Source organism: Delphinus delphis, chromosome 3 (genome assembly GCF_949987515.2).
Source record: "Delphinus delphis chromosome 3, mDelDel1.2, whole genome shotgun sequence".
Taxonomy (NCBI): Eukaryota; Metazoa; Chordata; class Mammalia; order Artiodactyla; family Delphinidae; genus Delphinus; species Delphinus delphis.
In genome coordinates this window covers 143,412,442-143,436,407 of record NC_082685.1, presented here as the reverse complement: position 1 = coordinate 143,436,407, position 23,966 = coordinate 143,412,442, and the positions used below count along the sequence as shown (strand labels likewise).

Genomic DNA, 23,966 nt, shown 5'->3' with positions numbered 1-23,966 from the left:
GCCATTTAATCCTAACTGCAAGTTAACGTTTTTCATGGATACCAACCCATTTTCTAATAGATCCCATTTTATTGTGACAATATAAACATTATAATAATTTTTATTTATACATTTAAAAAAAATTAAACCTCTTGTTTAATAGTAACAAGAAGAATCATATTCGCTTAGTTCTCTGGCTCACTGAGTCTAGCAGTTTATGATCCTGCTCTGCATGTCTGTGCATCTTTCCTCTTGACTACACTTTTAGTATTAGGCCAAGGAAGCTATTTCATCAAGTTCTGCACATGTTGTTTGATAGATTCCTAAATTATGTATGATTAAAATAGCTTTAAGATTTAAAATGATTAAAAATTGGGAAAATGCCTGCTAACACACTATTTTTGTAAGTCCTTTGTCAGTCCTCCGTAGAGCAGAATTCAGGGCTAAATGAAAATATTACTGAAAATACTTGGACGACTTATTGGAATAGCTACATCTGTATGAAAAAGCTGGATTACTCAGCCGTAAAAAGGAACAAAATTGGGTCATTTGCAGAGATGTGGCTGGAGCTAGAGACTGTCATACAGAGTGAAGTTAAGTCAGAAAGAGAAAAACAAATATCGTATATTAACGCATATATGTGGAATCTATAAAAATGGTATAGATGATCTCACTTGCAAAACAGAAATAGAGACACAGATGTAGAGAACAAATGTTTGGACACCAAGGGGGGAAAGGGGGGTGGGATGAATTGAGAGATTGGGATTGACATATATACACTATTGATACTATGTATGAAATAGATAACTAACGAAAACCTGTATAGCTCAGGGAACTCTACTTAGTGCTCCGTAGTGACCTAAATGGGAAGGAAATCCAAAAACGAGGGGATATATGTATACGTATAGCTGATTAACTTTGCTGTACAGTAGAAACTAACACAACATTGTAAAGCAACGATACTCCAACAAAAATTATTTTAAAAACCCACAAAGCTGGGCTTATTATTTCCTTGACAATGGTTTTCTCCAAAAATAATGATGAATTTTAGTTTTAAATTCACTCATCAGGACAAGCACTAAAACCTAGAAATCCATTAACCAGTGGTTCCACTGCAACCTTGTTCAATTCATGAATCCGGATGTAATAAAAGAAATAGCGCCTTTTGCCCCAGGTAAAGAAGGTCTTTGAAAATAAAACAGTCAAATTCCAAAAAGGGAATAAGCCAGATTTGCCTGCTGGTTCCATTACGAGTATTTATAATTTCTTCTATTATGGCCAATAATAGGAGAATGAGAACAAGTGAAGAGAAATATTAATAATTGGTTAGTTTCAGTGTAGCAATTAATACTTTACATTGTAAATATGGTCTTTTATGAAATGTATATGCAAATGATGTGCAGGTATTACAATAAGGCTGACTTTTGGTGAAATCCCAATGAAGGCCACATGCAGAAGACAGTGATTTTCAAACCCACCTCTCAGATGCAAACATCTAGGGCTCTAACCCCTGCCCACTTTGAACAGACAAGTTCCACTTTTTTTTTTTTTTGCTGTACGCGGGCCTCCCACTGCCGCGACCCCTCCCGCCGCCGAGCACAGGCTCCGGACGCACAGGCCCAGCGGCCATAGCTCACGGGCCCAGCCGCTCCGCGGCACGTGGGATCCTCCCGGACCGGGGCACGAACCCGTGTCCCCTGCATTGGCAGGCGGACTCCCAACCACTGCGCCACTGGGGAAGCCCAAGTTCCACTTTTTAAAAATCTATTTCATATAAAAGGGTTGTGAATAAGATTTCTTTCTTAAACCTCTGAACTAACAAAAAAAAAGTTCTTTACCTGATCTAGTTTTAGTGTCTTGGATAAAATCATCCTCATCCTCATCACAGCTATCACAGTTAAATTGTTGGAGGACTGTTTCTGACTGGCTTTCAGCTTGATTTGCATCTTTCTGCTTATAGAAGCTTCGAAGTGCAACAAGACGGTGATGTATTGCTGCATGCATACATCCTGTATCTTTGGCACTGGCCTGCAAGAGGAAAATTAAGTTGTTAATATAAGTAACTTAATAATAGCCACACTTTACACATTTGTAACCTTTCACTATTAATAAGGAAGGAATTATATGACATAAATCTAGAATATAAATAATCCTAGAAACTAAAGGGTAAAGAGCCAATTCATCTTGAACCAAATTGAATCCTAGAGCAGATAATTTTATGAGGTCCCAATTTGTGTATTTTAAACTGAGAAAATGAAATTTTGTGATTTAAATTTTCTATTTGAATTTGTTTGTTAAGACCATCCTTCCTTCACTGTGTTATACTGTAGAAAATTTTAGGGTTGGGGGAAAAAGACTTGCATTTCCTTTACATCACTTGCTTAGACATCCCTGCAAGCTGCATAGCTCTGTAGAAAAGCAGAGCTCATTCGAATAGTCTGATGTTGTACCATAAACACATCAGAAGTCCTTGCTTTCAGTACTTTTCTATTTTTACAGTTGCTATTAATATAAAAATGATGATAACAAGAACATTGGTATAACATTTGCTGTTATAATATCCTTTTATTTTTTCAATCCTTATAATAAAACTTTAGGTTATTTATTCCATTTATGTTAGCAAAAGCACATAGTGCAGGTATTCAGTAAATACTTGTTTCCTCTTCCCTTTACAGATGAGAAAATTATGGCTCAGAAAGACACAGCTTGTCTGCATTTAAACAGCTGGTTGACAGATTGGCTGGGACTTCGTTTTTGTCATCAAAGTCAGTGTTCTTTAAGGTAACATGTCAGTGGCTTACATTTTTGTATCTTTTCACAATTTCAAAGAAAATCTGGGAAAATTTTTCTCTTTGCTAATCCTTCAGAGAGCTACCAAATATTTCAAAACCAAGAACTGAGGGTTGAATCAACTACATGCCAACTTTTGGGGAGAAGGGTCTTAAAATATGGTTTTTCTTTTGTATGTTATTAAGTTACCTTAATTATTTTTAGGGAAAAAAATACACATTAAATAAAATATTTTTGTTTCTCATATTATGTTAGATATTACATAGCAGATGTTGAGTAAATATTTGTTGACTCTTGACCAATTTAATTTTTATATTAAGTACAAGGGTGTAATTTTTCTTCAGTAGGTTAATTAATAACAAATACTGAAAATATATGTAATTGAAATATAAATACAGTTCTGCTGCCTTGACTTTTTTACATTAAATTTTAAATATGCCTTTCACTAGTGTGTGTATATATATATAGCCAAATTCATTCAGATATTTTCATTCAAGAAATTCAGAACAAGAAGTAAAAGCACAATAATATATATATATTTTTGGACAACAAATTTGCAATGCTTAAAAATAATTTCCAGGAAGTACCATAAGAAAATGCCGGTGAGAATGAAAATTGACTCAGTCTTTCTGGAGATAAATGTGTCAAGACAAGTCAAAACCTTTTCCCAAGAGAATTAACATGTATGTACATAGAGAATTCCTTGCAGAATTTATAATAATGAACATAGTAAATTGCCTAAGTATTTAACTAAACAGTATTAATGGAATAAATTATGGTACATAATAGAACAGAATTTATTTTCATCTATAAAAGAATTCTTGAAGAATGAACTATTTAATAACAGAAAACACTCATTTTCATTGATAAGTGAAAAGGTTACATATGTGTATTTCACAATCAAATGTTAGCTATTTAATCTTCTCAATCACTTTATAAAGTATATTATTATTGTCTTCCATTGGCAGATGAGTAAAATCAGGTTTAGGAGGGCTAAATAACTTGCCTGAAAGTCATGCAGTATGTACAGTATGGTACACATGTATATATGTACCCACACATACATGTATATACTAAAATGTAGTATAAGACCAAAATGTTAATAGTGACCATCTCTGGGAGTGGAATTTTGGGTGATTTTTATTGCATTTTGTTTGCTAATCTCCAAAAATTATCCTACAGTTTAAAAAGTGAGCATGGGCCAGATATTGAGCCGCAGAATCTAGTCATAGTTAAATCTAATTGAATCTAATCATAGTCTCAATCTCAGACAGGCTGCTTTACCCACTCAAAGACAGGGGCATCTGGCCTAGCAGAGTATCCAGTATTATCTCCCTAAATGGTAAACAGGGTTTAGACATCTTACTCTAAGATTTTAACACTCAACATCACTTACACCTAACAGTGCACCTACAGGTAGTTAATAAAACCTTTGGTTTTTCATCAGTGGGCTCTTGCCAACTTTTGTTTTTTCATTATTATATGGAAGCCAATTTACTTGTATTGTCATCTTCTACCTGAGTTGCTTAGATATTCAGTCTTCTCAAGTCTTCTGAGACTCGGCCTATGGGGGAAATCCAGCCTTTTTTCTCGCCTGATTCATGTCATCTCTGTCTTTTTTGCCTGGATCTTGTATTTGAGGTCAAGCATTCCTGCTGCCGGAACAGCTAAAGCTGTGCTCCCATCCTGTTACCTTGGAGACTGACTCATATCCAGAATTGGAATTTGCTATTGGACTGGTTGTTTTAACTTGCTAGCCCTGTGTTTTTCCATTTCTCACTGGTTCCTTTCCAGTGATTTCAAAGCCTCAATTTCAGCACGCAGTGTAAGCATCAGGGTGTGGATTCTGCTGGCCTCCTAGGAGCCAATCCTGACAGTAGTCTCTCTGGAATTTAGTAAGATGGTTGACATAATTTTAATAGTAAAGAAAAATGTAGGGGTTTGACAGCATGTACCAATACAAATGTCTTGGGACCAGTACCAATTGACTGCTTTGAACTGTTGTTAATCTCTAAATTTCATGCAAAATTTAGGTCTTATATTAGACTGTAAACAACCATAATAAATGGCTGATTTTTTGCTAATGGTATAGGTTATTTTAATAAAATGAAAAAAACAAATGTGACTGCAGAGATCTATAAATATAGTAGGATAATCCTCTATCACTGAAATTTGTCACTTACCTGAATTAAAAACACTTTGATGTTATAGTCTTCTAAATCAGTAGCTGTTATTCGTAAATTTTTGTGGTTTGCTTTCTGAATCTCCATTTGAGCCCAGAGTTTACTATTGAGAATCAGCCTCAGGCTGCCTTGATTGTGCATAACTAAAATAGGAAGATGAATTTATCAGACTTCAGAACAGTTGATTCCTTAGCCTTTCAGAGGAATTTGCCATTTTGGAAAGCAAATAAATCTGGTAGTTGTTTTTCAGACTCTATTGTCACTACTAAATTGTAATTTAATTGACTAGATTATAATTTGGTTTCCAAATTGGGCTTTATTATGTTGGAGGACCTTTTTATTAGCTTAAATGCTAAAAATGCTATATTTTTTTTACTATAATATTAAAAAATGGTTAAATTTTAGAATTCCTTTGAGGACATAATGGTCTGAAGAATATTTACCCAAGAATTGTTTATAATGGAGAAAACTGAAACGAAAACTTTAAGCATTCAAAAAATGGAATCAGTTAAATAAATGATGGTACAGCTATTGAGGATATTATGAACTCATTAAGAATACTAAAGAAAGATAATTATTAATGTAGAAAGGTGACCATGGCATACTATGCAAAAGAAAAAAAAATCAGGTTACAAAGTACTATAGACACCATTTATCACAAATTTTTCAATGTATTGTATACATGTATTGTATACAAAGTCCTTAAGAATATATTTTATTGACAGAAGCTAGCTACTACAGGAAGATAGGCCTATGAGTAACTTAATTTTTTTTCTTCTTGTCGATCCATATTTTCCGTCTTCTGTAATGGACATGTATTACCTGTCTAATTAAAAGAAAAGTTGTTTTGTGCATTTTTTGGGCAAGTAGTGGAAGGAGTGAAATTAAACCAGAGTAGAAAACAGCTAATACCTGCCTTGGGAATGATAGTCAGGTTATTTAGAAACCTGTTTGCCAGTGCTCCTAACTCTCAGTCTGAATTCTATTCCTTACTCACTTCTTGAGATTGATATCTGAAACTCACCAGATATCCATTTACCAGCTTCTACTTGTGGTCTCCTCCACAAGATTTGACCACCCGATATTGACCAGTAAACCCATCCACCCCGGCCCAGATCTCTGCCTGTGCTTACTTTCAGTTTGGACCTCTGAACAATGCCCAGTGTGTCTTTTGGATGCCAGAAACCTCCTCAGGTTTTTGGTTTGGCTGACCAAATTCTGACCAACACTCTGCCTGAAGGATTCAATAACCACACACCTTTATTTACTTGGAAATTGACCTCTCATCCCAACCCACACACTGTGTTTAGAATGCCAAGAATAAATTACAGGGCAAATATTCTCTTTTAGAAAAACGATTCCACTTCAAAAATAAATTCATCACATTCCTTTAAATAATAATGATTACTATTTAGGTGTTTGCTGGCCTCGGTCATAGGTGCTTTACGTGCATCATCTCACTGAATTCTCACACTCACTAAGTCATGGACTTCTATTATTTCCACGTTAAAGTGATGCAACTGGGGCAGAAGGAGAGTAAGTAATTTGTCCAAGGTCACCAGTTAGTAATGGAGCCAGAACTAGAACCTGTATAGTCTGACATCAGAGCCTACTTTAAATAGGAAACTCCTATAGTACATTAAAAAAATTGTTTAATTTACTGACAGCAGTCTAATTTATTGACAGCAGTCTAATTTATTGACACATAACACATCTCCAGAAAATGATGTGTACTTATATTGGAAAAATTTCCCTGAGAAATACTGACTCGCTTTACAAAATGATTCCTTACTTAGTCTTGACTGGAATGTTCCACAATCACTGCTTGCTGTGTCATTCAGTCTCAAAGCTCCTCTGCCCCTTTCAATCCAGGACTGTGTTGTTTTGTTGAATATAAAAAGCTTGCAGTTGATCTAAAGGACAATTTTTTAAAATGTCAAAATATAGAAAACTTTTCAAAGTGATTTCTTTCCTATGCTATAACACTTTTATTTGTCTGATACTTTACCAGAATAACCTTTGTTAATGATTTCTAAGCCAGCTTTAAAATTTTACTTAGCTTCTGAAACAATACAGTTTTTGAATAGTTCAAACATTAAAAAGCAAAAAGATGTACAAAGTGAAAAGTAACCCCACCAACACTAGTTCCCCATCTACCAGTTTTCACCCCCTACAACAGGTAATCACTGTTGCTAATATTTTGTTTATCCTTCTAGAGATATTTGTGTGTATATACATGCCAATATGTATATATTTTTCTCCTATTTTTTCTATAAAAATAGAATACCATATGGTAGAATACCATAAATACTTTCCACATCTTTCTTTTTCACTTAACAATATATCTGTATATACCAACTTATAAATTAAACAATGTTATTTGAATTATGTAATTTATCTGAAAGTTAAGGAATCATGGAATTATTTGTATGCTTTAAAAATTTTAGCAAATACAGCATCCGAACTAGCATGTGATACCACAGAGTACCATACTATAATTTAATGCTTACCGGTGGTTCTCAAATACTACTATGTACAAGAATCACCTAGATGACTTGTTAAAAATATAGCATGCCAGGGCCTCACCCCTAGTGATTACTTCAGTGAATCTGGGATTAATCTGATCTGAGAGTTATGCTGTGAGACACACTTGTACAGTAAGTGTATCAGTAGATCAAGGGGGAAGAAAATAGGAATGAAGAGAGTTTGGGGTAAAACAGATGGAGAAAGGCTAAGGGAAATCTGTGCTTTGTTGAAAATGATTAAGTTGTAGTAATTACATTTCATATGCCTAGATTGACAGCTATACCACTCAACATTTGAATCCTAGGTGTGATACTATATACTACATCTGTGAAATTCTTGATTCATGTGAAATTCAAAACTGATTTAAAAGAACCTTTAGGATAAACAACAAGGTCCTACTGCATAGCACAGGGAGCTATATTCAATATTCTGAGATAAACCACAATGAAAAAGAATCTAAAAAAGAATGTATATATATGTATAACTGAGTCACTTTGCTGTACAGCAGAAATTAACACAACATTGTAAATCAGCCCTACGTCAATGTAAAAAAAGGAACTTTTAAAGGAAAACAAAAAACCCTTTTATTATCTTGAACTGAAATCAATTCATCTTATCTGCATTTTTAACTTTCAGTGTAAATAGAATTTTAAATCATATGATAACAACAAATTATAAAAGCTGACATGAAAAGTGTAAAATATAGGTTGTTTTAAGGCAGGGTCCTTGGTTGTCTTCTTTCTAAGGGACTAACGGGCGTGGTTGTAAAGACAGCAATCCATTTTCCTGCAAATTACACATATAAATGTAAGAATACAACAAAATATTGGTATAATCCTTGGAAGCCTGTAACATTTTTATTTAAGCATCTCAGTCTTTCTGAAAAGTATACTTCTGCCTTTATTTTTCAAGCTGTCTCTGCTAAGGGTAGCTTATTCCACACATGGAGGTGCGGCCAGGAAGAGCAATACATGAGGCACAGACCTTTAACACACTGTGTTCTGTCTCCTCCCCGGTTATGACATCAATTTTCTCCAGCAAACATTTTGGTGATGGTTTAGAAGAGAAAGCAGCAGCTGATTCAGTTAGGGGTATATTCTTAAGAGAGTCTGTTCCTGAGAGAAAATAGGGGGAAAGAACACATAAAACGCCCCATTTTCCCTACTGTGAAAGTTCTTTCTTGCCCCTGTTAACATGCATTTAGCCTTAGCTTTTTATAACAATGAGTGTTCCCAAAAAATCAAACTGCTTGAGTTGAGGCAGATCTCTTTAATGATCCCACATATCATTAAGTCAAACAATTATTAAAGCTTATATGTCATGTTTATGTGCTTTAATCTTCACCAAACATTTTAAAACACAGGGCTATTGTTTTTGTATTTTATAGATATTAAACAAATGACATGGAAAAACAGGAAGTACACCAGTTGAATCAGATGCTTTACAAATGAAATAATTCTTACTTGAGTTTGGAGCGTTGATAGGAAATTTTAAAGTGAATTTGAATGGTTTTTCCTTGATGTATGAATCATTTTCAAGTTGAGGCTGAGTGAGTTTTTGAGTACCCTAAGTGGGGGAAAAAGATGTATTACTTAATTTTATCCCCATATATTTGCAGTAAGCCAAGAGATACTTTTGTTCTTCTCAGGGTGGCAAACAAACCCAAAAGCTCTGTTTTTGTTTTGGGCTCCTTTTGTGCTGAACAGAGAATTCCTCCCCATTATTAGAAGACCTTGGTTTTCCTCCCCATTATTAGAAGACGTTGGTTCTGATCTCAGCAAACAATCTAGTTACCACCAGCCTACTTCAGGTGGCATCTAGTTCCAGGGGCAATGGGAAAGCTTTTCGAGACCCAAAAGGAGGTAGTAGCTGTCCCATGCTACCACCACACCAACCTGATGCCTAGGGGGAGATGCAGCTGTTGTCACTTTTTCAAGGTATTTCAGTATTCTCAACAGTCGACTCTTTCTATCCAGTTCATTTAAAAAACTAAAAAGTTATCCAAAGAACCCACTAGCTGTCTCACATCATCACTACAGAAGGAATCCTAACTTCTCCTCTAAGACAATTTTTGCCAACAATCAATTTTTAAGGCTGCGTACCTGGGGATTCGCACATGTGTTGTAATCAATGCCTGTGTGAAGAAAGACCAAGTAATTTCCATGCCATTTATAACCTGTACAGCCCCCTGCATAGCTCCCTGCAGAACAGGGAGAATTGGACAATACTTCAGAACTTGGGTTTATATCTTTTCCCTTACTAATTCAAGATTCTTTCACATTATTTAACTGGACATCAAGATAATCTGTTAAAATTGGTAGAGATGGGTGTAACTATCTCCATTTTAAGAAAACAGAAACTAAAGCACAGAAAGTTTAATGACTCACTCTTAAAAGCACATGGTCAGCAAACAAATCAAGAGGGCATCCTGGCCCCCAAATCACACAGCCACAGGATTACAGGATCAACTAGAGGACAAACACAGGTGATCTCTACAGCTCCTGCTATCCTAGCATGTTATCAGCTTAAGGAGACAGGAAGCTCAGGTTCCTTTGTAAGTCAAAGTTGAAGCGCCCATAGGAAATGCACACAGGTACCTACCTCCTCACACCAAATCTGTAATTCCCACTGTAGTTCATTTGTATAGGTATCTCTCTCTTTCCCTTACTGGACTATAAACGTCTCTAGAGGACAGGGTCTTCTTTAGCTTTGCATAACCACTTACCCAGGTGGTTTTCAATCCTGGCTGTATATTCAAATCTCCTGACACCTGGCCTCACCCACGGAGATCCTGATCTAATTGGTTAGGGGAGATGGCCAGGCATAAGTCCTCTGAAGGCTCACCGGATGATAGTAATATGCCACCAAACTTGAGACCAATGCCAATGCTTTAGATATCATAAGAACACAATCCATGTCTGTTAAATGAGTTGAATGTTAAAGTTGATCCCATGAGGTTTGAAGAGTATTTTATTTGTGTCTGTGACATCTTACAGAAGCTGCGACTAATCTAGAATAAATGTGCCTAAATATATTGCCTGGAAGTTGGTCCATTCTGGTTCACATCCAAAGGTGTAGGTCAACAGCTCTAGGATTGCTGGAGCTGACCATCTTGGGAGTGGCAGAAGGGTGCCTCAAAGCTGAGAAGCTGTGATACTTCTCTTGGAATTGGGGTTAAGCCTGAGGCAGGTGTAGAATAAGCTAGATCTTAAAAGTAACTGATTTGTGAAAGCCCTTAAAATTTTGGAATAAACAGGCCTCATGAGTTGGTGGTCCTTTTGTTATTCTGAGCCCTTGCACAGGTTTTAAAATCTGTACATCCTCCGTGGGATTCTTCATCTAATAGCCCTGAGACAAGCTAGCTTCCTTGTCTTGTCTCAGCCAAGATTCTGGTCTGGGTGAAAGTGGAAAGAGTATAAAGATGTGTTGGACCAGATAAAACCGTGGGCACATTTGCTGCACAGCTTCCACTTGGCTCTATAATTCCCCACTGTAGATCATGCTCTGTTTTAGAAACGTGCCCTGTGGAGGACAAAGCAGCAACTGCCTCACGTAGGAGGATGCTCAGTATTAATTAAGGAGGATGGTAATAATAATCAGGGGGTTCCACTTGGCAAGTACATTCTCCTAGGCAAGTAAAAGACTATGATTTTCCTCTTACAGCTAGAGAAAAAAGTTATAATAATACTTTTCAGTGTAAAATCTTGAAGGGGAAAGTTGTGGTTAATGAGAAAAATTTGGCAAATGATTTTAAATGCATCTTGTTATAAAAAATGCTATTGAAAAACTGTATTAAAATATCATGACCAGTTGAGTTTATCTAACTATTGCAGACAGTTCTGGGATTTCCTTGGGTACCTCTGGTTTAATGCAAGTCAAAGAAGTATTTAGTATTTCTTATCAGTAATAATGTTATAATTATACAATTCCCTTCCTCTGTGGTTCTTGTCTATTATTTTAACAACTAGAACTTGCTTCCCAGGAGAACCTTTCCAGTTAAAGACAGGAAATGTGCCTTTGAACTCAGGAGTTAAAAAGTATGCTCCAATTTAACATTGTCTTAATTAATTTGCCTTCAGAAATTTGAAGTGACAGCTCTCTATATAATAATAGAAACATTTGCCAAAATCTTACCAAAACTCTTTCTACCATGTTTTCTCCAAAAACGAAATCAGAACTGCAGCTTTTAAAAGAATACTTATCTTCATTTGGTTGACATCTAAGGAAAAGAAATAAGCATTTGCTATTTTAAATATAGTAGCAGTGAATATAGCCATTTTAAACCTTAGCACATGAAATAATAAGATGATTTAATAGATTTATGTAAAGCATAAAAACATCTGCTAACTTTTGTTTATCTAAAGTTAATAAGAAATGATGGAAAAATTGAGATAGGTACTTCCAGGCATGCTATTCAAAATATTTGACGGCTGTTACAGCACTGGCCAAGACCAGTCCAAACGGACTGTGTGATCAACAGGGGAGCTGCCCAGCCCTTATCTTTTTGCTTTTCCAGCACTGACTCGTCTCCAGTCTCCAGTCTCCACTCTCCTTTTCCCCAACTGGCCAATGCTTTTAGCGATCCAAGATCTCAGGGCAAAAGCAAAGCCAATCTATCTTCTCAGTTATACTTGAGTGTGCAGTGGTTTAATTTGGTTTTTCCCTCCCAGAAACTTTTTTTTAGTGTTTTAAGTGTTTTGCATAATGAGAAACTCAAAGACATGCAGCCCTCTGTTTGTTGACAGATGGACTCCGGGATCCCTATTGCATCCCCAATGTGCACAGTAGGTAAGGGCTGAGGTACCTGCGTGGGCCCTAATCGCGAGTCCAGAATGTCCACGGCTAGCTGTAATCTTCTCTCAGATCAAACATGCCCTCATCACTGGTGATGCTAGGAAATATTAACTTTCACTTTGCATATTTCTACTGCTTTCTTTGTTGTCTATCCAACCTATGTTAATAAATAATAATGCCAGCAATAATTTAAAAGAGGGGAAAGAAAGAATGCCATGGAAAGGCTAATCTATTAGCCAATAATTAATGCCTAACTAAATAAAAATTTAGCTGTACCTATTTGAAACATACTTACCCAAGTCAACAAGACAATAGAGATGATCCAATATCAATATGATAATATTTAAATATTAGAGATGTTTTAAAAAACATTTTAAATTTGTATATTTATAAAATCTCCTTTCAAACAGAAATCTTGGCATTTTATCTGTACAATGTCAGAAACTTTTTTCCCGGAAATGGTTATAATGATAAAAGGAAGCAAGAATGAAAGAACACCACCTGTTTCCCCATCACTAACTTACCCTACTGATGTAGGACCTAAAAAATTCTGGTTGGTAGACAGCTGGACTGAAATTCTGGCACTTGGTAAATTTTCACTTAGCAAATAGGAGTTCTCCTCAGAAATCTGAAAGAAAAAAATCCATCAAAAAGTTCATTTAAACTGCCTTACTAGATATATAAATGTGTTGAAAACTTACTTTGTTCAAGTACTACCCTAAACATTTTATATACATTATTTCATACGCTCCTCAGAACAACTCTATACACTTTGTACTTCTATTAAACACATTTTACAGGTAAGTAAACTGACCTAACAAGCTTAAATAATGGGGGCAGGCCTGGGCAACAAGGAAAGGGGACTGATATTCGAGCCTGGGTCTGCCTGACACCAGACTGAACGCGAACATTCAGAAATCCCACCTCCTTTTGTTACTTTTACCCCTTTAGCCAAGTGGAGTTAATTCTCATTTCTAGATTAGTAAATATCTTTCAGGACTATTTAATCCCTGGAAACACCCTAAGAGCTTCACCATCATGGCCACCCAGTGTGAGAGAAAACTCCATCTCTTCCTCTAGAAACTTCCGACTGGTAACTAAATCAGTTAGTTACTCCATCTGATGTGTATATACATATGCACCTTACCTGCATTAATGTATAAATGAAGGAGTGAGCAGTTTTTGATCTGGAAGGAGCCCCTATCTGTTATCTAATCTAGTGTCCTCAGTGTTTTGTGGACACATCCCTTCCTCCACCAGGGATTTTCAAAGATGTTGCAGGAACTTCCTATCTTTAAAGGTAAATGGGGTCTGTTTCCATTTTAATTTTATATCAATCAATAAAAATAATTTTGAGTATTTTTCCCTTTGTAACAGAATTTGAGAGCTGAGAAATACGTGTCAAGAGAGTATGTGCCGTTGGTTAGCAAAGATCAAAGTCCATGCTTATGACTCAGTCACTCAGATGATTTATCTCAGCCAAAATGGTAGTTTTTAACTCTATGTTGGTTGAGATAGTTGTTATTAGGCATATATTATTTGAATTACATGCAATAAGTGACCAAAACTAATGACAGGATGAATGAAAATTGCTCTAATTTTGATATACAAGTTAATAAAGATCATAAAAATAAGTTCTATAAAATTCACCTACAGATAATTCTTACTAGATCTATAAATTATAACATTTTGTCAGAATTCTGACATAGCATCTTTTTTTTTTAAGTTTTGAATTTTATTTTATTTTCTTATACAGCAGGTTCATATTAATTATCCATTTGACATAGCATCTTATATATAGTTTGTCTTTAGATCTTCAAAAATCATCATTCAATGGAGAAAATTCAATGATGGGCATATCCAATTAGGCTTTTCACTTATTAGGAATAAGTTCTATTTATGCCCTTAATAAGTTATTCAAGAAGAAATGCTTATAAACAATAGCCTGAAAATTTATCTTATGCTTTATTTTTATTTATTTATTTATTTTTGCGTTATGCGGGCCTCTCACTGTTGTGGCCTCTCCCATTGCGGAGCACAGGCTCCGGACACGCAGGCTCAGCAGCCATGGCTCACAGGCCTAGCCGCTCCGTGGCATGTGGGATCTTCCTGGACCGGGGCACGAACCCGCGTCCCCTGCACCGGCAGGCGGACTCTCAACCACTGCGCCACCAGGGAAGCCCCCTTTATTTTTATTTTGTTACAAATTTTATTTTAAATACATGCAATGCAGGATTTCAAAAAATCATGGCAAAAATAAATATTGATCAACTTTTGACATAATGTGCAATAAAAATTTTAATCTATAATTTATAGAACATGCCATTCCAAAATCAAAAGCAATGTAATAACATTTTAGAAATTAGTTAACATATAATACTTTTTCTTACATACTTTAAAACAAATTAAACAACATGTATCACTCCTTAAATAGGTAAAGAATTTATGTAATATAGTGATGATTATATTTAAGTGAAAATGTTTAATAAAATACTGATTTGAAATTTAAAATATGTTATACCTAAAAGTCACATCATATATCATGCATAAATGATGAAATGATTTTTAAAATTCATAATGGGTCTCATTAAATCATGTCTTAACAAAGAAAAAGATTTGGAAATATAAAAATGATACTAGGGCTTCCCTGGGGGCGCAGTGATTGAGAGTCCGCCTGCCGATGCAGGGGACATGGGTTCGTGCCCCGGTCCGGGAAGATCCCACATGCCGCGGAGCGGCTAGGCCCGTGAGCCATGGCCGCTGAGCCTGCGCGTCTGGAGCCTGTGCTCCGCAACGGGAGAGGCCACAACAGTGAGAGGCCCGGGTACCGCAAAAAAAAAAAAAAAAAAATGATGGTAAATGCTGACCAAGTTCAACTCCCTCACTTCACTGATAAAAAAGAGAAGGTTGGGTGCTTTGTCTAAGAATGCAAACACAGATAGCAGTAAAGGTAGGATTAGTACCAATCGGATTATTTTCACTGAATTGATTAAATGATTGGTATTTTAACACTTACATGTGTCAATGAAAACACAGTTAGATAGCAGTAAAGGTAGGATTAGTACCAATCAGATTATTTTCACTGAATTGATTAAATGATTGGTATTTTAACACTTGCATGTGTCACCGTCCTCATGTTCAGTCTGGGAAAAAAACCAAAACCAGGTGATCAACCCTCAGTAGTTTAGCTGGAAGCAAATGACTGATGGAATAACTCTCAAATTCCACCCTGTTGATCCTGTGTTCCCTTCCTCTCAAGTGTCTGCTTCTGGAAGACACAGATAGAACTATAGCAACAGAATATCCCCAAGCCCATATCTGCATGGCCTGAGTAAAATGAATATCTCCTTAGAAAGGCCCACAGCAAGTGATTCAGTTGGAAGAGAGAATTTGTTTCTGTCTCCAGAGGCTTCCCAAGCCCTCCCAATTACACTGTGGAGATAGTTCGTTACTCCTGTTTCCATGAAGATGGGTCTGGAAGGGAAGCCACACTAGCATGTCCACCAGTTGAAGATACAAAAAAAATCCCTTTCCTTTTTTTGACATCTGACTCCTGGCCCCTGCCACCGCATTGCTCCCTTATTCTCACATGGGATCAATGCACCAGGACAAGACCCTCAAAGGTCCCCACTACACACGACTCAGCTTTACAGCTTAGGAGATAACGCAAGACTTGTTCCCGGGAGCAACCCTCCAGTTTAAGAGGACAAGTTTAATAAGGTTACTGAGGGCTTTTGGCTATCTTGTCCAGCTGTTTTTCCAGCCTGGTAGCTGCTTCAGCAACAGAACAAAGGTCAGGCAGCCCCTAATTCCGGATATGGGGGCCCACAACAATCTACCAAAAGAAGGATGGGGAATTGAGGTCATTCCTACAATAGGAGGTTTTCTTACCTTATTTTTGTTTTTTTCTCTACTCTTGCAGGATTCCAGCACATCGTGTCCAAATGCTTTTCTTACTTTTATACACTTTTGAGCTTGAGGTGGCTGCAAGATAGCAGGTCTTAGAACATGTTCAGAATGTTTCACAGGACCTTAAAAGAACAGAATGAAAGGGTCAATATATCTTCAGTGGAATACTTTTCCTCTCTATATTTTTACTAATTTAATGCTAATTTTCTAAAGTCATGATTAAACGAGGGGTTAATGTTAACTAATCAAAGTCAAAATAGCCAGTGAGCTGCCTGGTACTTTCTTCCTGCCTACTTTTAACCCAGTAACTATTCATTTTGATCATGGGACTTAGCTTACCAAATGCTTTCCTTCATGTTTTGTCACTCAACCACCATACCACCATACACACACAGAGAGATTAAGATATGGATGGTAAAACAAAATTTCTGAGGTTCTTGTAATAAAGAGAAGCTACATACCTTGTTCTGCACTGTTCATATCAACATTCCTTTGCACAAAAGTTGATGTCATAAAAACATTGTTTTTCTTCACTGTAAAAAACATGTTTACAAAAATTTTTAAACCTATAGTCAGTTTCTACTGTTTTAACGGTCTTGCACTGAACTCACCAGTAGATGTCGCTGTTGGCACTAACAGTAATAGGCGGTGCTCATGAGAGCACTGATTATGCTAAAAAAGTGTGATGGCAAGGTGAGTTTCGCTACAGTCTTTTTACTCAGAAAAATAAGTGAAAATTAGGTCGCAAGTGAAATAGAGAGTTTTCTTTAGAATCATGAAATTGAATACTGAGAGAAATTCTACAGATTATAAACTCTGAATTGGTAGTGAACCATCTGTGTGCATTAGTATATATTTCTTATAGAATGTTATAAAACTGTTAGCAAATTCTGCCCCTTCCCCACTCTTTAATGATACCCGAAGAGAAAAGTAAAGATGACCATTATTCTAGGCCATTTTTCTGTGAAGTGAATTGATGGGATAAGACTGTGGTCTTGGCTGCAAGAACAGAATTGTAGGCATACCAAAGAGATATTGCTGATTGGGATCCAGACCGCTGCAATAAAATGAGTATCACAATAAAGTGAGTCACACAAATTCTTTGGTTTCCCAGTGCATATAAAAGTTACATTTACACTATACTGTAGTCTGTTAAGTGTGCAATAGCAATATATGTATCTTAATTTAAAAATACTTTATTGCTATGAAAAACAATATACCTATCTTAATTTAAAAATACTTTATTGCTTAAAAAATGCTAACCATCATGTGAGCCTTCAGAGAGTCATAATCTTTCGGCTGGTGGAGGGTCTTGCCTCAGTGTCTATGGCTGCTGACTGATCAGGCTGGTGGTGGCTGAAGGCTGGGGTGACCGTGGCAATGTCTTAACATAAGACAACAATGAAGTTTGCAGCATCAGTTGACTTTTCCTTTCACGAATGATTTCTCTGTAGCATGCAATGCTGTTTGATAACATTTTACTCACAGAACTTCTTTCAAAATTGGGGTCAGTCCCCTCAAACCCCCAACTAAGTTTATTCTAAATCCTTTATTGTCATTTCAACAACCTTTGCAGCATCTTCACCAGGGCTAGATGAGCAGGAAACCACTTTCTTTGCTCATCCATGAGAAGCAACTCCTCATCTGTTCAAGTTTTATCATCAGATTGCAGCAATTCAGCTACATCTTCAGGCTCCACGTCTAATTCTAGTTCTCTTGCTATTTCCACCACATCTGTACTTATTTCCTCCACTGAAGTCTGGAACCCCTCAAAGTCATCCATGAGGGTTGGAATCAGCTTCTTCCAAACTCCTGTGAATGTTGATATTTTGACCTCTTCCCATGAATTACAAATGTTCTTAATGGCAGCTAGAATGGTGAATCCTTTCCAGAAGGTTTGCAAATGCCTTTGTCCAGATCCATCAGAGGAATCACTACCTATGGCAGCTATAGCCTTACAAAATGTACTTCTTAAATAATAACACTTGAATGTCAAAATGACTCCTTGATCCATGGGGTGAAAAGTGGATGTTGTGTTAGCAGGCATGAATGACATTAATCTTGTTTTACATCTCCGTCAGAGCTCTTGAGTGACCAGATATATTGTCACTGAACAGTAATATTTTGAAAGGAATCTTTTTCTGAGCAGTAGGTCACAACAGTGGGCTTAAAATATTCAGCAAACCGTGTTGTAAAGAGGTGTGCCGTCATCCAGGCTTTGTTGTCCCATTTATAGGACACAGGCAGAGTAGATTCATCATAATTCTTAAGGATCCTAAATTTTCAGAATGCTAAATAAGCACTGGCTTCTATTTAAAGTCTCCAGCTGCATTAACCCCTAACAAGATTGTCAGCCTGTCCTTTGAAACTTTGAGGCCAGGCATTGACTTCTCCTCTCTAGCTATGAAAAGTCCTAGATGGCATCTTCTTCCAGTATAAGGCTGTTTCATCTACACTGAAAATCTGTTGTTTAGCATAGCCACCTTCATTAATGATATGGGCTAGATCTTCTGGATAACTTGCTGCAGCTTCTGCATCAGCACTTGCTGCTTCACCTTGCACACTTATGTTATGGAGATGGCTTCTTTCCTACAACCTCATGAACCAACATCTGCTGGCTTCAGACTTTTCTTTTGCAGCTTCCTCAACTCTCTCAGCCTTTACAGAACTGAAAAGAGTCAGGGTCTTGTTCTTGATTAAGCTTTGGCTTGAAGGAATATTGTGGCTGGTTTGATCTTCTCTCCAGACCACTAGAACTTTCCCCATATCAGCAATAAGTCTGTTTCACTTTCTTATCATTCATGTGTTCACTGGAGTAGCACTTTCAATTTCCTTCAGGAACTTTTCCTTCACAGTCACATATTTGCTAACCGTTTGGTGCAAGAGGCCTAGTTTTTGGCCTATCTTGGCTTTAGACATGCCTTTCTCACTAAACTTAATCATTTCTAACTTTTGATTTAAAGTGAGAGACATGTGACTCTTCCTTTCACTCAAACACTTAGAGGCCACTATAAGGTTATTAACTGGCCTAATTTCAATATTGCTATATCTCAGGGAATAGGGAGGCCTGAGAAGAGGGAGAGGGATGGGGGAGCAGGCTGGTTGGTGGAGCAGTCGACATGCACATTTATTAAGTTGGCCATCATGACTTATATGGTCGTGGTTTAAGTGCCCCCCCAAAATTACTATTACAGTAGTAACATCTAAGATCACTGATCACAGATCACCATAACAGGTATAATAATAATGAAAATGTTTGAAATATTGTGAGAATTACCAAAATATGACACAGAGACACAAGGCAAGCAAATGCTGTTGGAAAAATGGCACCCATAGACTTCCTTGAGGTATGGTTGCCACAAACTTTCAATTTGTAAAAAATGCAATATCTGTGAAGTTCACTAAAACGAGGTGTGTCTGTACTACACATCTCAGAGATCACCTCTTGGTTGCCAGTCGCAGAAATAGCAACCTTTGAGTGTTGGATTAAAGGAGATGAGAAAAGAATAAGGATTGCTTCTTCGAAGTATTATAAATGTTGGGGTAGAATAGCTTCTCTAATTCAAAGTTCAATTACATGGTTTTTATGATCTTTATTATTAAAAAGTAACACTGAATGGGCCATTTAAAATTGTACTATTTGTCTCCATTCCAACAGCGCCAAGATTCTGCACAACATAAAATGGGATGTGCTTGGTAATATCAGTGGTTTTTTCATTCATTCTTTTTGTATGTGTGTCTGATTTTTAGAAAATGAATTGAAGCAGTCTTCCAGATAATTTAAAGCCATTCCTTTACTTTATGCACAAATACAATAAAACAAATCCTCTGGGATTAAGACCCCTATTCCTCTTAATGTCTGTAACTTGTCAGGCACATATAGATGGAGCTTATTGAACTAGAACCTGTCTCTTCTGTATGTGAAAGGTGTCTGACCATATTGTTGCTCAGTCACGCTTGGAATTGTTAATAAGAATATAAATTCATTAGTTTGAAAACTGTGGTTCCTGGGTAGAATCCGCTAAAAGGAAGTGAATAGTTCGTATTTTCTGTTTCTTATGGTAAGCTTAACTCGGAAAAGGCAGTTGGTTGTTCAGTAGAAACAAAAATATACAAGACTACAAATCATAATCTTGATGTAGAGCATGTTTCAACCATTTCAAATATTTTATTATGATAAAATAGTTTTACTTAGCAAAGTATTACAAATTTCAAATAAAAAGAGGTAATGTTTTAATTAGTGAAAAATTCAAAAGGAATCATATTCTAAACTTTAGAATATAAATTTAAAGCATAAACTTTGAGAATCTACACAGTTATATATTTTGAGTACTGCATATATTATAAACTGTACAGATGGACAATAATAAGGAAAATAAAGCAAGTTACTATATTTTATAGGGCTACCTTACATAAAATAATACTGTCATAAACATGAAATCCTAAAAAACGTCATCAAGCTTAAACTTTCTACCAAAAATAAACAGATATACTGTCTAGATTTGTGGGGCTGGAATTCAGAACGTAGCCTTACATGCATACTTTGCTAAGGCCCCTATTTTATTTGCCACTAAAATGTCAGAGTTTTATAGTAGCTGAAAAAGAAAGCTCGTCATGAATAAGAATGGATTTGGAAAAGTCAGAGTGTCAGGCTTGAGGTTCTAAGAAGTTCTTTATTACCTGGCCCAGAAGGGGGGAAGGTCGGGAGATCCGTGAAGGATGACGATCTTAGTCGCTTCTGGGACAAGGTTGATGCTAAAAGCAGATTGCAAACTGGAGTCAATGAGGAAGTGAGTTTTGTTTTTCTTTTGATTTGGATTTTTGCTGTTTTGGAAAATTTTCTTTATCACCAGATTAGAAAAATCTTTGTATTTTTATCGATTAAAAATAAAGAGTGCCTCTGGTGAGAATTATTCAGTAAATATTTACATGATCATCGTGTGTTAGACACTCTATCAGGCGTGAAGATGACCTCAAGGAACTCTCAGTGGAGGAGACAGACATATACATAAATAGCTGTATGACGCAGCAGAGGGCAGTGTGATCTATCATAAAAGAAGTCACCAGAGTGCTTTGAGTGTAGGAGAGAGGCAAACTAAGTTAATGGTTTATTCAAAACACAGCATATGATAAAGTTCTTAGAATAAAGTGTTTTTTTTAAAGCAGACATCTGTTTATTTAAGTAGATGTTTACTTAGGAGGAAGTAGCAGTTTCTCCTAATTGTAAAGCTAATACATGCTTAATGCAGAAACTTTGTGAACACAGCAAAATACAAAGGTCGGAGTGGGGGGGTGGAGTGGGCTGGGGGTGGGGGGTGGGGGGGATGGACAAGGGAACCAAATCACTTGTAATCTCATTACCTAAGATAACACTGTGGTTTATATCCTTTCAGTCTTTTTTCCAATGTTGATTAATTGAATTTTTAAATAATAACTCACTGTGCAATTCATTTATAAACTGCTATCTTCATACAACAATATATTATAAACACTATCAATGGGTAGATTTTTAAACATTATGTGTTTGAACAGTCCCTTAGTAGTGTCACACTCAGAGTAAACATAACAGTGAACACTCAACAGTCAAGGCTATACCTACCTCCTTGGGACTGAGAATCTGTAGTATGCAAAGTAAAAGACGAAGACCGGACACGCTTTCTTGAAGAATCATTACACTCTGTAAGAAATTCAATGTGAAGGGTAAAACTGATTGCAATAACAAATTAGCCTCAATCCATGATATGAGAGGAGAAACAGAATTTCCTTTTCTCTAGATATATCATCGTTTGACAATGTGTTAATTCCTGAAGCACAGTGTTAGATATTGGGGTTAATAACTTGGTGATTATAAACCGATAGGCATATCATCCTACGATGAAACAATTAGAAACAAGTGGCCTTGGCAAGAAGTTGCGTACACATTCTGAGATTGTATAGAGAATGCTTTTGGAAGGTTGAAGTACAGGCAGTGGAGAATCATGGGATTTTAGCGTTATTAACATCAGTGTTCTCAAAGACCTACATGTCATCTTTCAAAACAAGAGCCAGTCTACTTGCATGCTTAAAAACAAGAAAAACCATTCGATTTTACATTGTCTGTGCCACATGCCAAAATGCTTGTGCCTACTTATCTCTTTGTATAAAGATTGCTTTTGAAATAACAGGATACAAATCGTTACCATGTTCTGCTGCTTCATACAGGGTGTCTTCTGCAGGTCTCTGGAAGGAAACAAAGCTACCAGTGAGAGCTGAGTGTTTGCTGTTTTCAAATCAGACTTTCACCCTGTCACTTTATAAGAGAATTCTCAGAAGCCAGGTCTATTCAGCTAGGCTAGGAAAAGCTGCTCACCTTTACTCACTAGGAGTTGAGTTTTTCTTTAGTTAGTTTTGTGGGTAGTAGGGTAAATTACCTCCATAAGTAAGAATGAATAACAAGAAAATACTAGTTAGGCTAAAGTGAGAATGCTACTAATGCTATCGTTTGTCTTTCAAAGCAAGTGATTTTAGTATGATGCTGAAAAAGCAAATAGAGTCCTCAAGATTTCTTTTGAATCATATATTGCAGTTTAGAACTTATTTTATATCCAGTTTTAAGCTAGGTCAGCGGTGGGGAATACATGATGAGCCTTAGCCCTCCTAATCTCCTTCAGCCCCTCCCCTTTCCCAGTCACTCCAAAAAAAAAAAAACAGATAATTTGGTAAAAATGGCATGTTATCCATAGTTTCAAGATAAGGCCTCTGGCTTCCCATTTCAGCCAAATTGCTGTCAGTAAATCCCTATGATGTAAATATGCTGGAGTTACTACTCCTCTAAGTGAAGAACAGAGGATAAATTTATGCAGCAGTGGTATCATTTAGTATAGCTAGCTTCTCGAAATACAATCTTGTCAAAATAAAAATCAAAGAGGGACTTCCCTGGTGGTGCAGTGGTTAAGAATCCACCTGCCAATGCAGGGGACACGGGTTCAATCCCTGCTCCAAGAAGATCCCACATGCTGTGGAGCAACTAAGCCCGTGCACCATAACTACTGAGCCTGCGCTCTAGACCCTGTGAGCCACAACTACTGAGCCAACGCGCTGCAACTACTGAAACCCACATGCCTAGAGCCGGCGCTCCTCAACAAGAGAAGCCACCGCAGAGAAGCCCGCGCACTGCAACGAAGAGTAGGCCCTGCTCACCGCAACTAGAGAAAGCCCGCGCACAGCAAAGAAGACCCAACGCAGCCAAAATAAATAAATACCTCAAAAAAAAAAATCAAAGAAAAGTGACTTGATCTTACCTTAAAAGTTTGTTTTCTCTTTTCAAAAACAAATATTGGTTGAGCAATGACAGATTTTTCTGTAAAAGTAAAAGAACATGCAAGAAATCAAACAATACTCTGACATTTCTAACACCAACTACAAATATTTGAAGATTTTTTGGGTTTGTATTTTTCCCTGCCTTTGGGTAAAATCCAAATTGTTTTACATGAATGCTGTAAATCGCATATTTACAAATGATTTTAACAATTAATTAGAGAAATAAATATTCGGGGAAAGTGATAGTAATATGTTTCCATAAATAGAGAGATCATCCCATTAAAAGAACAACCTTTAAATGTTTAAGGAAAACAAAGTACAATTACCTGCATTTGGAAACTCATCGTGACGTAGTGATTAACATCCTTACTTTTAGAATAAAACATTTCAAAGGATGAAAAATCTCATCTGAGGGCTTCCCTGGTGGCGCAGTGTTTGAGAGTCCGCCTGCCGATGCAGGGGACACGGGTTCGTGCCCCGGTCCGG

General features: G+C 36.7%; 1 protein-coding gene and 1 long non-coding RNA gene across 3 annotated transcripts in view; one reads left to right on the top strand and one right to left on the bottom strand.

Moving 5' to 3' along the window:
- The window catches only part of RANBP3L (RAN binding protein 3 like), a 47,687-nt gene that overhangs the window by 1,668 nt on the left and 22,053 nt on the right, over positions 1-23,966 (bottom strand). Inside the window, exons 2-14 of the mRNA XM_060009588.1 lie at positions 23,462-23,520; positions 22,361-22,400; positions 21,781-21,858; positions 20,862-20,936; positions 16,643-16,714; positions 16,164-16,303; positions 12,797-12,900; positions 11,613-11,697; positions 8,942-9,044; positions 8,463-8,593; positions 6,745-6,865; positions 4,953-5,095; positions 1,818-2,007 (exon numbers count right to left, since the gene is read on the bottom strand). Of these exons, the coding sequence (XP_059865571.1) occupies positions 1,818-2,007; positions 4,953-5,095; positions 6,745-6,865; positions 8,463-8,593; positions 8,942-9,044; positions 11,613-11,697; positions 12,797-12,900; positions 16,164-16,303; positions 16,643-16,714; positions 20,862-20,936; positions 21,781-21,858; positions 22,361-22,400; positions 23,462-23,520 (1,341 nt within the window). The remainder of the gene's footprint in view (positions 1-1,817; positions 2,008-4,952; positions 5,096-6,744; positions 6,866-8,462; positions 8,594-8,941; positions 9,045-11,612; positions 11,698-12,796; positions 12,901-16,163; positions 16,304-16,642; positions 16,715-20,861; positions 20,937-21,780; positions 21,859-22,360; positions 22,401-23,461; positions 23,521-23,966) is intronic.
- Positions 1-23,966, top strand: part of LOC132423629 (uncharacterized) — a 39,840-nt gene that overhangs the window by 7,753 nt on the left and 8,121 nt on the right. For both annotated transcript variants that reach the window (XR_009519019.1, XR_009519018.1), the window contains exon 2: positions 2,655-2,760. This is a non-coding gene — a long non-coding RNA (uncharacterized lncRNA). The remainder of the gene's footprint in view (positions 1-2,654; positions 2,761-23,966) is intronic.